This window comes from Athene cunicularia (assembly GCF_003259725.1).
Source record: "Athene cunicularia isolate RWA chromosome 1 unlocalized genomic scaffold, athCun1 chr1_part2, whole genome shotgun sequence".
Lineage (NCBI taxonomy): Eukaryota > Metazoa > Chordata > Aves > Strigiformes > Strigidae > Athene > Athene cunicularia.
In genome coordinates, this window is record NW_020799092.1 from 69,393,323 (window position 1) to 69,408,447 (window position 15,125).

At 40.7% G+C, this 15,125-nt stretch overlaps 1 protein-coding gene across 1 annotated transcript in view; it reads left to right on the forward strand.

Annotated features, from left to right (window-relative positions):
- Positions 1 to 15,125, forward strand: part of RELN (reelin) — a 243,611-nt gene that overhangs the window by 150,387 nt on the left and 78,099 nt on the right. Inside the window, exons 21-24 of the mRNA XM_026868008.1 lie at positions 4,716 to 4,908; positions 7,518 to 7,630; positions 13,479 to 13,616; positions 14,218 to 14,404. Of these exons, the coding sequence (XP_026723809.1) occupies positions 4,716 to 4,908; positions 7,518 to 7,630; positions 13,479 to 13,616; positions 14,218 to 14,404 (631 nt within the window). The remainder of the gene's footprint in view (positions 1 to 4,715; positions 4,909 to 7,517; positions 7,631 to 13,478; positions 13,617 to 14,217; positions 14,405 to 15,125) is intronic.

A 15,125-nucleotide genomic window follows, 5' to 3' on the forward strand; every position in this document is an offset into this window, starting at 1 on the left:
GCAGTAGGAACAACACTGAATGTGTTCTACCAGTGATAATGAGGCAGTAGAAGCACCATTAACCACTTTAATAAGGACAAGAAAAGTACTCGCTGCTCATTAAAATGAAACAACATGTTAGGGCTCAAACTGTTTGCATCTTCTTCATCAAAGAGTTGGAATGAAAGCCCTTTAATGACATTGTTTTCCCTCTGTTGTTATAAGACCAGTTTATCGTGGGGAAGGGGGTAGGTTATTTAAAATAGCAGCGGTTCCTCTGTTTTCCTCCTACGACTATAATCAGAATCAAAATAATAAACACTAGGCTAAATTCTCCATCCCATATATTGGCTACTATTTGTAGTGCTCAGTCATAGTGGAAATGTTGAACTTCCCACACATCAAATCAAGAATCAAAGCCTTTTCAATATTTCCTTACTTTTTATGTATAAGTATCTTTCATTATCACTGGAAGACATGAACTCTATCCTTCACTGACCTTGTTTCTCTCAAGGGAAATTTTTAAACTTACACAAAATCTGTAGAAATGGCTGCTAGTTAAATTAATTATTGTTGGCTTTTCCCAGCTGTGAGTCCATTTGATTCTCATTTTCTAACTCATGACTCCCTATAAGCAGAGTTTGCAGTAGCACTGACACTATCCTCTTGAGAAAAGACTGACAACTGCTTTTTCATTAGTAGAACTATGGTAAATATGCTATAAATCATTTTACAGGGTGTCATCCCCAGGCCCATTTTCACTGAATTGCCTCTAATTCTCTATTAGGCCTCTGTTTCTGCCTCAGAATCTGTAAATCTGAAATATTTCCCCTTAAAATTGGGGAAAACTGAGGAGGGGGATTCTTATTTTGTTGAAGAGGGAGGTTTTTCTGTTCAATATTGGGCTCCATTTAGAGAAAAGGGGGTTGTTGATATACATATGTTTTGAGCAAAGGTGATTTTTGAGTGTTTTATAATGGTCTATACTTGGAACAGTCACTTTATTTGATTGTAATCATCAATATTCGGTTTCAGATTGGTTCTTAGACTTTATAACAGCAAGTGTATTGAGTATGCTGAAAGGACTCCAGAACACTTCTAAAGTTAAATGTTTGATGATGTACGTTAATTCATCACATCTCCAAACTCATCATACGTAGGCAAGGTTTTTACCCAAATGCCTCTGGAGTGTTACAGACTATTTACAGACACTTGCTGAAATGCATTTAAGTATGGATAAGGATGCTAACACTCTTTTTTTTTTTTTAATATTCATCTGGACACAAATAAAATAGCATTATATAAATAAACTGTCTTCAGTCAGATAACAACATTATGATTTAACTCAATGTAACAGACAATAGAGTGTCCCACTGTCCCTGGAACAGCCTGTGGGAAGACTGTAAATCTTGCTCATACTGAACTATCCTTATGGAGCAATGTAATACCATTGCCCTACGTCAGCTTGATAGTTTACCTGTGTTTATAAAATGTTTTGTATTTTAATTATTACTCTGTAACATGCAGAAAGTATTTTTCAGGTAATCAACTTAATTAAAATACATTAATACATTCGGGAATTGCTTAGCAAAGTGGTATGGTGTGACGTAAAAAGACATAAATGTCTTCTGCCTTCGATGGGAGCAAAGACGGGGCTGGCGTGAGCGTTTGGCCATCACATTAATATTCTTGGTCAATGCAGCTTTACAAAACCAGCTGCATCCGTGTGGCTTTTCAGTATTCCTGAAAGTACTGGCCTTGAAAACACAGTAACTCTGGGGATCCCAGAGCAATTTGGAGTAGCACAGATTGGCTGACTTTGGCTGTGATATCATTCCCAGAAGTACCAATTAGTTGGCAGTGCTTGGAGGGAGAGCAATTGTTCTGAGGGCACCTATGGGTATTGTGTTCCTGCGCCTCCGCAGGTCTAATTATATACGCACTAGAAACCAACTCACAGCTACATATCTATACAAAAATATAGCCTCTGCATTCTCATTTCTGAGGATTTTTTAGTTAATTATTATTATGCCAGGGACATTCCTCTGTCTTTTGTAAAATCTGGAAATGTATTCCAGATGCATAACTCCCAGAACAAAGAAAACATTTGGTATTCCAGCAGAAGAGCATACCCCTAACCACATACACAGGAGAGCTGGAAAGCAAAGAAGTGGCAAGTAAGGTGGAGCCCCCACCTTTAATGCTACTGTTGTTCAGCTGGAGGCAATTTGTGGATGATAAAGGACTTTGTGAAACTATAATGTGATTTCCTCCCCTTAAAAGAGCTTCTTATGGCGCATCACAGATTGTCTTCATCTCATCACTAGCTTCCTTTGTCACATTTCTTTAATATCCACTTTAAAGAGCTGTTTTCACTTTAAAATAATGCTTACTTAATGTACTGTGTACAATATCCAGTGGCTAAGTTATTAAATGAAAATAAATATTAAGCTTGAAATGTTTCAATCATGACCTGAATGGCACCAGTAAAAAAGATTAGAGTTTAAGATTTCTTTTTCTAGTTTTACACCAGCAATATTGAATAGAAGGAATTTTTGTGTAGACAAAGAAAAAATGAAATATTTAATTCTTTGCACCTATGCTGACAACCAGTCCTTCACTTTTCTTCCCTCACTTTGGGGAAGACAGCTTCTGAGCAGGTGTTCATGAAACTGTTTAATTTCAACATCTTTGTTCAGATGAGATTTAGATAACTGTAATATACTGTGCTCAGGTTTATGTGTGCAATGCCAAATAATTTTCTACATATAACTTTCAGCTGATTACACTGTACATGGCTGACTGATACCTGAAGAGGCTGGTTCTACTGGCACAGATTTCCCAAGAGGACTGCAGTAAAACTTTGATTTCCCACACCAGCCATGAAATTTCAAGCGGCATTGTGGAGATTAAAACTGCCAGACCAAGTCAGCTTTAACTTTTAAATTTGCAGGTTTTTGTCATTTTGAAAAGCACAAGATAAAGTTTGAAAGAAAAATAAATTCAGGCATTATCCAAACAAATTCTTCTGAGATGCATTCAGTTTTAACAATGAAGCCACTGACAACTGTACATTGTATCCTCTGCTCAACTTAAAATTATCCGTTTCATTGAGAAGAAAAACACTGACAACACTGACTGAAAGAGCAAACAGTTGACATACAGTTTTCCAAGGCAACTTACTGCCTTCTGGTCCAGTTGCCCATGGCAGCTCTCCAGAAGTGGAGGGAATGCCCATCCACAGCTGGTTTGTGGTGCTGAAAGATGTAGACGGGGTAGTTTCATATGGTGCCATAAGTTGGATCATCCTTTAGGAAATGGAGCCACGCAGTGCAAGGTCAGAGAGCAAAAAGAAGCCTGGATCTTAGTTTGTGTCAAGTAACAGGAATTTTATAATGACAAAACTAATGTCAGTTTTCAGTAATTTCTTTCAAAGCTTTAAGGTAGGATGCTGACATTTATGGCCTAACTGCTCTCTGTGGAAAGGAGACTATAGAAAACAGTATGGGTCAGTGAATTAGTTTAAAAGAGTGTTAAGTAGTGCTGACTTGTATTCCTAGTCTTTACACTGACTTTGTCATGACCTTGAATTTTACAGGGGTAGAAGTTAATATCTTTTATTGTATGGTATTGAAGGATTAGGATTTTTTATTTAAGATTATAAAGTGTAACTTACTCTATCATAAGGGCAAACTTGAACTAGATTATTCTCTTTATCACCACTGTACTGAATGTAGATTTTTACTTTTGCATGTTGATTTGCAGTGATTTTCTTTAAAAAGGTGCAATCCCTATCCTAAATTTTTTACATTTAAGAACAGTTGTAGAAAATGTTGAAGCTGAAAGGACCAGAATACTTCTGAAGACACTAACTAAACATCTCAAACTAAGGAGAGGAAGGCATTTTTCATTCTATGTGAACTTTCTTAAAAACTAGTGTGCAGGATTGAAAGTTTAAGTTGTTATTACTTTGTCCTTATACCTCTCTTGCATTTGAATTTTTTTTCCTTTTGAATAGTGCATAGAAGAAAAAACAGCATTTAAACTGAAAAAAAAAACCTTGTAATTTCAAGCTATAGATTGTGTTACCATGTATGCAATAACTGGGTACCTTGTATTGTATATAAGGCTTCACCTGTTCCAAACATTACTACTGACAAAATTATCTTATCCAACCCACTGGATAATATACCTCTTATATGAGTACATCCTGCAGAAAAGAAGCTGAAGATAGGTGATATTAATTCTGAAACAGTCAAAAGTCAGTGAATGCACTGCATATAGAATCACTTGAAAATCAATGGAATGAAAAGCCTATGTAATAATAATATTTTAAACTAAATGTAGTGTATCTTTACTGTCCACTGTTTGAATGAATTACAGCTGTTACTGTGATATGACCTTAGGCAATGGACACTCCTGGGGAATGAACTTTCCTTACGTTGATTTTTCTGTACATTATCCTTTGCTTGATCCTAACTTGATCCTTAATACAAAGAGCATATAGTAAGAACTAACAGAATAATTCAGTGTTTCCCACTCTGGGATACATCAAGGTCTTCCTGGTAATTTGCAGAAGAATCAACAAAAAGATACTCCCGTGTGTGGTCTCATCCCATGTGCCAATCGGCAGAACAAAGAAAGAAGCATCACTGTCTTTAACCCAGAACCATTCATAATGTTCTCTTCTGAATTATTTTGTGAATGGATTCTGATTCTTTCCTTACATCTCTCAGTTTTACAGGAGATTCGAAGTTAGCTTCTAGCATGCGCTATGTGGAGACCCAATCTATGCAAATCGGAGCTTCATATATGATACAGTTCAACTTGGTGATGGGCTGTGGTCAGGCGTTTACTCCCCATATGGACAACCAGGTGAAACTGGACTACTCCACCAACCATGGCCTCACGTGGCATCTCGTTCAGGAGGTGAGGCTGGCAGAGAGGACCTTTGTCTTCCATAAATTCTGCTTATACAAAGATCATCTGAAATATACCTGTGGCACTGAACAAAGGAAGATGTTTTCCTCATTCCCCTTTCTATAAAGAAATTCTCAGTTGGAATCAGCCAAAATAACTAATAGAAGTATTTCCACTGTTCTTCGTGATATGTGGAAGAAAGGTATCTGAGAGCCTGAAACACAAAATTGTGACAGGAATGGACCAAGGCTGAGAAAAGAACTGGGTCACAGTTACAGAGAGCTACAGAGTAATGGCTGAGATCTTTCCTGTGCTATTGCTTTGTTTTTCAAAGCAAAATGCATCTACTGTTTCCTGGAATTTAAATGGATAGAAATTCTTTCTGACCTTGTGCACAGTCATTTCATAAATGGAAAGCGTATGCCTTCAGGGGATTGTAATGTAGAGCCTTTCATCCCCCATCCCTGGTTCAAACACAGTCCAGGGCCATAATGACTGGCTGTTTCCCTGTCTCTGCTAGAAGTGCAAATAGCAGTGTTGGCTGCTATTTCCCCATGTGGCTCAGCCCTGTCTCAGCACAAATGCCAATAGCACATTTGCCCATAATTTGTGCTTTTGTTTTCACTCTTAGATGGCAAGATGGACATTCCCTGGCCCCAGGGTGAACTAACCAAGGTCCTTTGGCTGCCTCCAAGTAGGTTCAGAGGCTGTCAGGGAACTTGTCCTGGTGCCTTTTCATTGCCTGCTCTGTAGGTTCACGGAGAGATTTATATATTTAGTCCCACATCTTCTATGAGCAATGAAAGCATTGTCCTGTTACCTTTTGCTCTGTTGTATTTCACCACGTTTACTTTGGTGGGCAGAGAAAGGACAACAACTGAATTTTTGGACAAAAATCCAAGTAATTGCTTTCTTACCTTAAACAGAATTCAGAGGAATTGTATTTCAAACGGTATTCATGTCTTTTATACCTTCCAGGCATTATCATGGTGTCCAAGAATAGTTCCTGGTGGTTGGGGTTTGGGGTTTGTCCTTGCCATCAGTGGAAGATCAGTTGCCTTCAGATTTTAGTGCTCCTTTCCTCTCTCAGTGGAGCTGAGTTCAGAGAAAAGAACTTGCAGCCAAATAAATTTCTCACAGCACCCATGTTGCTGTGATAAAAGAGTAATAGAGAAGGCTATTTGTAGTATATTTCAAGGATGTAATCTGGCAAATACACAAAACACTAATTAATTAAAATGTTTGAAAGTTTTGTTTGCTTTGCAAGCACTGATCAGATCCTCTTTTGTAAGATCTTTTAGGGAAGATGAATCAACTAAAAATGATTGAAAATTGCTGGGAAGGAAACTAAGCCTTTAGAAAATATGCTGAAAAAAAAAGCCAAAGCAGAATAAGCTCTCAGATCTTCATTTAGTGCTCTAAGATATTTGAGCAATAAATTTTTCTGTAAAATAATATATTCTGCCCTTCTTCATATTTAATATCTAACCATTAGTGTATAATTTAACTATATAAATATTCTTAATTGCTTCAAATACTGTAGAGAATCAGTACTTTATTAATAGTTTCAGAGCAGTCAAAGTAGGCTATTTGCATAGGCAGGTGTCTGTCCCAAAGGCCCCCCTCTTGCCTGACACCCCACAGGGGATGAGCACAGCAGCAAACAATGCAAGACTCTTGGAGAGGTGGGGATGGTCAGGAGGAGCTGTGCTGTGGCAGTAGTGGCAGAAGGGACACTCTGAATGGGTAGCTAGAAAAGGCAGACATGGGTTGGTAATAACATTGAAGCACTTTATTAATACCTCATCAAAACCATAGCACAGAAGTTTTGAGTTCTGTTCTGGCAATAAATAAATTAATGAAATAATGCAGAAAAATGGAGTAATGTGTGAAGGCAAGTCTAGAAAACAGTAGGAGGCTTGGATAATGGACTTCGTTTATATTTAATATAAAAAAGACATTATAATGATCAGATTTTCTGAAAAAAAAGGAAGAAAATTTGAGGAACAGACCTCTCCACTAATCTGAGTTAAATGCAGTAAGAATCATAGAAGGAGAAACGGGGAGTTTACACCACTTGATGTAGGTGTCAAAGGTATTACACCTGCAGAGCATGGTAAGGGCCTCTGAAGGCAACTTCAGTAGACTGTGGTTGTGGCTCTGTCTGTTCCTACTGCTGCTCCCCGCTGCAGATGGAGGGAGCGGTGGAGCCAGCATCCCCAGGCAAGGTCTCTGAAATAACTGGGGTAATGGTCTGGAGGTCACTTTCATAGACTTATTCCATAGTGGACTTGTAGACTTCATAGACAGTGCTACATTCTGGGGTGAGGATACTAAAAATAATGAGCTAGACATCCTCATGAAGGAAGGCAAAACATTACTAGTCATTAATTCTAAACACTTTAAATGAGTCATATGGCTTTCTCCTGTCCTTAAATGTACTACTGTTAGTTTTCTGAGAAATGTCTCTACATCATGCCAGGATTTTTCTGCTTCTGGGTCTTCCACTCCAATACCTGGACCCAGGCAAGCTCCTGGTTCTGTGAATGCTTAACCCTTGCTTCTGTTTCTAATTGTTTCTCAACATTAAATCTGGTTTTGGAATGTTTTTCTTCAAGGAATGTCTTCCCAGTATGCCGAGCTGTCAGGAGTTTACATCAGCAAGTATCTACCACTCCAGTGAATTTACTCAGTGGAGGAGAATCACTGTCCTTTTACCACAGAAGACTTGGTGAGCATTTATTTCTTCTTTTTTTGGGGGGTGGCGGTGGGGGGTGGGGAGATAGTTAATCTACTTTTAAATTGCTATGACAAAGATCAAGTATTCCATAGACCATATTCAAGCCAGTGGGTGCCAGGGCACTAGGGTTGACCCTGTTGCAGGTATTTAACATAAAATGCCTTCCTTACATAATTAGAGAGTGAAACATTGGTGAAGTCACCAGAAACTATTGTTTAGGATTGTTTTTAATACATACTGTGACTCTTCTAATAAAGTTCAAACCTTTACAAAAATAGTGGCACTTGTCTGTAAATGCCCCACTGGAGGAAGGCTTTATTTGGATTGTTAATTTTTATTTTGCACATTCCTTATTGTTTACATCTTCAGACCAAAGCCTTGTATAAACAATGATTCATTTCTGGGAATTTTTTACCTCTTGATTCTTTTAATAGCATATCTTCAAAAATAACATTCTCTTCTGCAAGAAACAGCAACAAAAATTATCAGAGAGCCCTACCCTATTCACCTTATTGTAATCAAACTTATTTTGCCTTCCCTAACATTTTTATTTATTTAACAGCTGATTTCTTCCATTATTTATTTTTAAGACTTTATTATAATATACAAATAAAAAGTTGTAATAAATCTCAATAATCTTCAAGGCTTCCTTCATTTGAGAATTAAATTATTCCAATTAGAGTTACACTTTGCTTATGTCTGACCTGAATCCATCACAGCAATCGCAATGAGAGCGTGCTCAGATCATCATTGTATTTCCCTGTCCTTCATCATTTTTCTGCACTCTCCATGGCCTCAACACAACCTATTTATATCAACACCCCACAACGATACTTTCTTTCAACACACTGGCCATTTTTACTGTACAGCCAATATTCAGCATTTCCTATTTCCAGGCAAAACATCGGGGGCAAATATCGAACCCTTAAAATGTATCAGGTCAGATAATACCAAATGGCACAAGTAAATCTATGAACAACCGATCTGCAGTTAGATTATAAACTACTAAATCTTACATGCTTTATGTGCCACCAGCTGCAAAATCTGTGGCTCACATAGGAACTTAGGAGTTTAAAAAGCATCTGCAATCTTGTAGGTTTATAGTATAAAGTAGGCTGTTATTTTTAAATTCATTTCTAAGATATATACCGTAGTCAAAGTTATTATTATACACTGTATAGCTGATGATAATACCAATGTTGTGGACCTTTTTTTCTTTAGGATATAATAATTTTCCTCAGCATATGAGGTGACAGAAACAAATAATTCCATTTTAATTTAGAAGACTATAGGGAGAAATTATGATGAAGTAATAGCCCAGTTCCTGTTTTATGCTGCATACAAATCATAAATATTTCACACTCTATCTTTTATCTGAAGGGATTCCTGTCTGTTAGCAGAGTTTTGTTTGTAATTAAGCTACAAATTACTACTGAACATTACTTTGCTCTTCATAAAACACATTTTCAGTATGACTGTGTTGTGCTATGGCATAATTGGGGTGAAGAGGAAGGATGGCTGCATGCTCCCCACCAAAAGCAATCCAGCAGACCAGATGCATTTCAAGCACTTTCCCTCATTTTTACCTCCTTTCCACTATCGAGCAGATCGAGGGCACAGTCACTCCTTTGGGTTGAGATTGGGAGGGGTTTTTTTGCATTTTTAAAGCACTTTACTAACAGAGGGCAAGCTTCTGCCTTTACAAACCTGGAGATTACTGGTGAATATTTGATGTGCAGCGCTCCTCTGCCAGCCTGGCCACACAGAGAGCATCATCCCAGGGGCCTAGCAGAGAATATGCTCTGTAGGGCTCTTCTTCAGGGTGCCCTCCCTCCTCCGCCTCTCCCTTCCCCACCCACACTCTGTTGCAACAATCACCTATGGTCAAAAACTTAGTAATGGCCAGAAAGAACAGTGCAGAGGGGAGAGCCAGGTCTTCCACCTTCCCAAAACTGGGGTGAGGGGAAGGAAGCACTGGGGACCCTCCTTCTGGCTCAGCCCAACACAAGAGCTGCCAAATACACAGCCTGCCCTGTGATTACTGCTCAGGGAAACAAACCACCTAAACGAGGACTTAAGAACAGGGCTTGAAGTCTCATTAGCTTTGCTCTGGCCCATGACATGCCCTCACACCCCTGCGCAGCCATGCTATGATTGCCAGAGCTTTTACCCCTGCACGCACGGCTCTGCTGAGGGTTTGCATCTTGCGTGTGTAGGTAGCATCAGGCTGAGGTACTGTGCTCATGCAGCTGGAAAGTTGCTCATAACAGCACCTATTTCTCTTGTAAAACTTTCTGGGCATGCTGGTATTTCTGTACATCTGTAGACGTTCTGCATCTGGCAAGCATTAGTTTGCAAGGTCTCTGTGTTATCCAAAATCTGGGACGTTAGGAAATCTGCTGCAACAGTGAGACTTGTATTGGAGAAATGAAATGTATGCACCTGCTCGCTGAAATTGTATTGTACTTGAACTGAACATTCTAACACTGATGAAAATGAATTTCAGTTTTATGGGAGGTATTTACATATGAACAGGCCTTAATGAGATACAAGCAGCTGTCAGTTGCTGACTTCATAAACAAATCAACACCTAATGACTGAATGAGAGTTTCAGGATAATTGGGTAAATGTAATTATGGTAACTCAGAAGGTAGCAAATATAATTTTATCAGCTACAAATTTGCATTAGATCATTAGGGTTTTTAATATCAGGAGAGAAGACAATGATTTTATTCAACTCACATATCTGAAAATTTTTATAACAGAAAGAACATCATTTCACTCACAATACATCTGGGACACGATTTCCTTGTGCTTATGTAAAATGTCATGCAAAACCAGTGACTTTTATTTGACATCAACCTGATTTGGATATAATGTCATCAGAAAGCCAGTTTGCCTTCCAGTAGCATCAAAAAAAACAAAAAACAGAGTAGAAATATGAGGAACTAGGGAGGTTTATTTTGCTTGCAATAAAATGCTTTCGTAACTCCCCGATAGTGCACTTCCTATTTGAATAGGTGTCTAAATGGTGACTCTCCAGAAAAAAAAGTATTTTATCACTGAGAATGCAGCTGACACTCAGCTTCTTATTCTCTTTTCTTAATTAACATGGGTATTTTAAACTGTTGATTACCATTTTTAACAGCATAATCCTTTTAAGCTGTTGTTACCTTGAGGTGCAGAGCAGCCTTGGAAAGCTCTCAGAAACTGAGTGGGACCAATTTCTCAGCTGCGTTGCTCTCTCAGTTGCAATTCAGCCAAGCAGTCGTTAGCCCTTGCCGGGCGAGGAGGCTCACAGCCCTGTGGCGGTGGGCCCGCTTTCTGTGGGTGCCCCGCGACCACCTGGCCGAGGGACGGCGAGGGCAGCCCCTCGCCTTGCTGCAGCTCGCAGGCCACAGGATTCCCGCAGCAGCAAAGCTGTCCCCAGGGGAGAGCTTGCTTTGTCTGCAGCTAAAAATAACCTCTGCTTGCTAGGACGTGGCTCCCGGGGGACCCTCCGCAGGCACCCAGCTGATGCACACACCTCTGTTTCAGACACATGTTGAGGGAGCAAGGCGACTCCTCCCTTTCTCCCCTCCCCTGAAACAAGGGAAACAAATCTCCTGCCATGGCTGCATTCGTCTGGGGGAACTTCTAAGTAACAAGTGGGGCTGAGGCCACCCTTAGCTTGACGTGCGGCCAGCATCTGAGACCCGCGGAGGAAGACAGAGCCGCCCTGGGCACATGTGGCTCCGTGCCCTGCAGCAGGAGGGGGGCGATGACCCTGTCCAGGGAAACATTTTGCTCAGGTGAAACCCACAGGAGCCCCATCATGCACTGTCAGCCCTGGTATCAGCTCTGCGCCTTGCAGTGCAGGCCCTGCCCTGGGAACAGCCCCTGGGCACAGCGGTGTACTTTGCTATTGCCCATCAGTGGGCTCTCTGCACCCTTTGTGTAGGGCAGTGTGAGCCTGGTGCCCCAAAACCGGCCATGATGCACCCACACCGCCACCCTGCAGGGATGTTTGCACCTGGCAGCGGCCAGGCTGAGGAAATGCCGTTGACACCACACCAGGCAGCGCCAGGAACTGTGTTCAGGGGTCACCACCACTTGTTGAACACCACGAGACTTCGACAGGATAGTAAAATTGCCCCTGTATCATTGAAAATCCCCCCCAGTTTGCTGTAAATACCCCTGGGCTGCAGTCACACACACCACCTCTACCCACACAGCTTCACTGATGAAAGCTGGAGAGCCCAGCCCCAGCGCTCTCCCTCCTGTCACCTGGGCTAACATGACACAATTTTATTGTGCTGGGAGGTCAGGGGGGCACGGGGGTTGCCTGCTCTAATACCTTTCTTCGGTTTCAGTATTTTTATTTTCCTCAGCACACATGAGAGCTAACACCAGTCATTACCACTCCCTCCAAAGCACACAATCTCTGTCAGGGGTCTCCGAGGTGCCATTGATGCTCTGTTGTGAACATAAGCACAACCACCAAGGAGATGTGCTGGCTTCAGAGCACTCCAAAACTAACAGTAAATAATTGTGGTGAATATTGACTGTCCATTGTGCCTATGCAAGCTTAGGAAGTCCTTCATGTGCAGATTACTGGTATTGTGCACTTTTAATGGATAATTCATTGCTCTTATAATGTAGCCCATCAATACATTATATCCCAAGGGAGTATTTAATCAGCAGATCTGCCCCCACAGATTAGTTCTGCATGCTGTAAAAATGTTTACAGTATTTGCAATATCAAGCAGATACTTAAAACAGGCAACAAGGGTTGGGCAGCTTCACTCGGTTTTTAAAGAAATTCAAAATTGGTATTTAAAAAACTTCTGCAAGCATGTTCTAAACTACTGTTTGTATGCTTCTAGTATGTGACTGGATGGCTAACTGCTCTGCCATACTGTCCATTTTAGCTGCACAGGCCTCCCCTATCCAGTTTTTCATTTCTATACATGTGAGCAGGTAGCTCAGCCACCTTTATTCATTTTAATAGGTCTTATTCTACATAAATTTTGGGGGGTGGGAAGGTGAGGGAAGGGCTTTTTATCTTAAATTAGAGTAACAGCATTATATTCCATGCCATCGTGACATAGCTATATGGCTTAGAAACAAGCTAGGAAAGAATCTCCTACTTGTAAGAACCTCCTGCTTCTCACCCTCAGCCCGCCCAGTCAGCCCTTGGCCAAGCCCAGGCCTGTCCCAGTTTAAAGCCTGATTTTTAATTACCAGCGCTCAGCCTTGCTTTCTCTGTCCATCCTCTCCACAGTTCCACAGACCCAGCCTCAGTGCCCACGTTGATGACCCCACCACCCCTTTTTTCCCAGACCTATCATGCAGCCAGCACAGCCTCTGTTGCTGCATCACAATGAAAGATTTACCGTGATTGTTTCACTTCACATGCAATATATATTTCTTAATCTCATTTTGGCATGAGCATTGAGTAGAGAGGCCCTGTGCCCACCAGCTGGGAGCTGCTGCTAGCCAACTCCTGCAACCTGTTGGATGTGCACAGGTTGGCAGGACAGCTTGGAAAGGCTCAACAGCAACAAAAATTACTCTTCTTGTGATTCATTTGCTTTTCCAGCCTTGTTTTTGAGGGTGGTGGAGATGTCAGCCTTCCTTGGAAATGTCATTAATGACTGCAAAGTCCATCATATAGTTCTGTGCAGCAAGTAGCATCATCTAGACAGTTCATTTACAAAAATTTGTCTTCAGCTGTGCCAGTCTTTTCAGGCTGGGTATGTGACTGCAATATCAACTTTATTTTTTTAGTTGAATTTTATCTTTTTTTCCTATGGTTTTGTAAAGAATCACAAATTAAAGCATTGTTATTGGTTCTAAGGTCCAGCGCCACACGTTTCCGATGGAGTCAGTGCTACTACACAGCCCAAGACGAATGGGCCTTAGACAACATCTACATCGGACAGCAGTGTCCCAACATGTGCAGCGGACACGGCTGGTGTGACCATGGCGTTTGCAGGTATAAAGCATTTGCCAGTTCCTCTTAACCAAGGGTCTTCTAATACTTCGGGTATCCTATTATTTTGCATACTTTTTTTTTCCTTCTTATTTTTAGATTAAACATTAAAAAATAAAAGGGGGATTAGACTATTCAAGCAACATTAACAGCTGGTTGCACCAGCCTCTCTGTCAAGAACCCATACCCTTGGCAGGTTCAGGCACTGAAAGAGCTTTCAGTGACACAGGGCTGCCCTGCTGCAAGTGTCCTTGTGGGCCCTCCAGCCCTTTGCACAAGGACCCCAGGGACAGGCCCAGTGCTGGAGCTGTTTCACTGGGTCCGAGCAACACCAGGGATCAGCTCAGCACTGTTTGGCAGCCGCTGTCAGACCAGGTGCAATACCAAGGTCACAGACTACTGCCTGCCAGCTTCAAACTTTCTGGACTACACAGGGTTCTTTTTTATAAATAAGATACAAATTTCTTCCATTATCAGTTATTCTAGTTTGTTTCCAGGATCAAAAATTCCAATCTCAGACTGATTTGTAATTTCACATCTGATTTTAAAAGGTCAGTGTCAGATAAAGTCTTTAAAAGCTTGTCACATTTACACTTTCTTTCAGGTGTGACTCAGGGTTTCGGGGTACTGAATGTCAGCCTGAAAATCCCCTTCCTTCAACCATCATGTCTGATTTTGAGAACCCAGACAGCCTGAAGACAGAGTGGCAAGAAGTTATTGGGGGAGAGATCGTCAAGCCCGAAGAAGGCTGTGGGGTCATCTCGTCTGGCTCCTCACTCTACTTCAACAAGGTACTAACAAGGGATGGGAGACTGAGAAAGGCACGTATGTTTGAATGGAGCATGATGTGCTTGTATGGTAATGAAAAGAAAGGTGGCAGAAAGCTGCACACAATATGAGAAGTACATTAAACAGCACAGCTGTGCTCTGCAGGTAAAGAACAAAGCAATCAAAAGAGATGGGAAAAGACACATGCATTATGTATTCAAGAAAAAACATGTAATGGAAGAAACTAAATTGCCAGTGTGCTGGGAAGTATGTACATTCATACTGTTTTAATTGTGCATTTTCTGTTTCAAGACTCAATTCTTTATCAGTATTCAGCAGCTCCCAGTTGTTTGTTCTGTACTGTTCTGGGTGAGGGATGGGGAAATGTTGGCTTTCCCGGGACAAGCAGCATAATTTGAGGTCACAGGACCAGAACTAGTGAAAAAACAAACCCTCCAGACTTTTAGAAAGTGGTTAGCCTGTAGGAAGATACTCTTTTGTATAACTTGGATGCTTTACAGACAAAAATAATAGAGCAGGAAAGAGATATAGGGAATTCTGCTAATTAATAGCAATTATAACTAAAATAAAAAGAGGTCTTTATGACCAGATGTAAGATTATGGGTTGTAATCACAGATTTATTTTTTATTGTTGCTCCTCGGGTCTAGTACTGGGTTTTGTTTTGTTCATAATTGAAAGGAAGAGTATAAATGCAGCTATGTGCTTCTCTTTTAAAGGTTTGA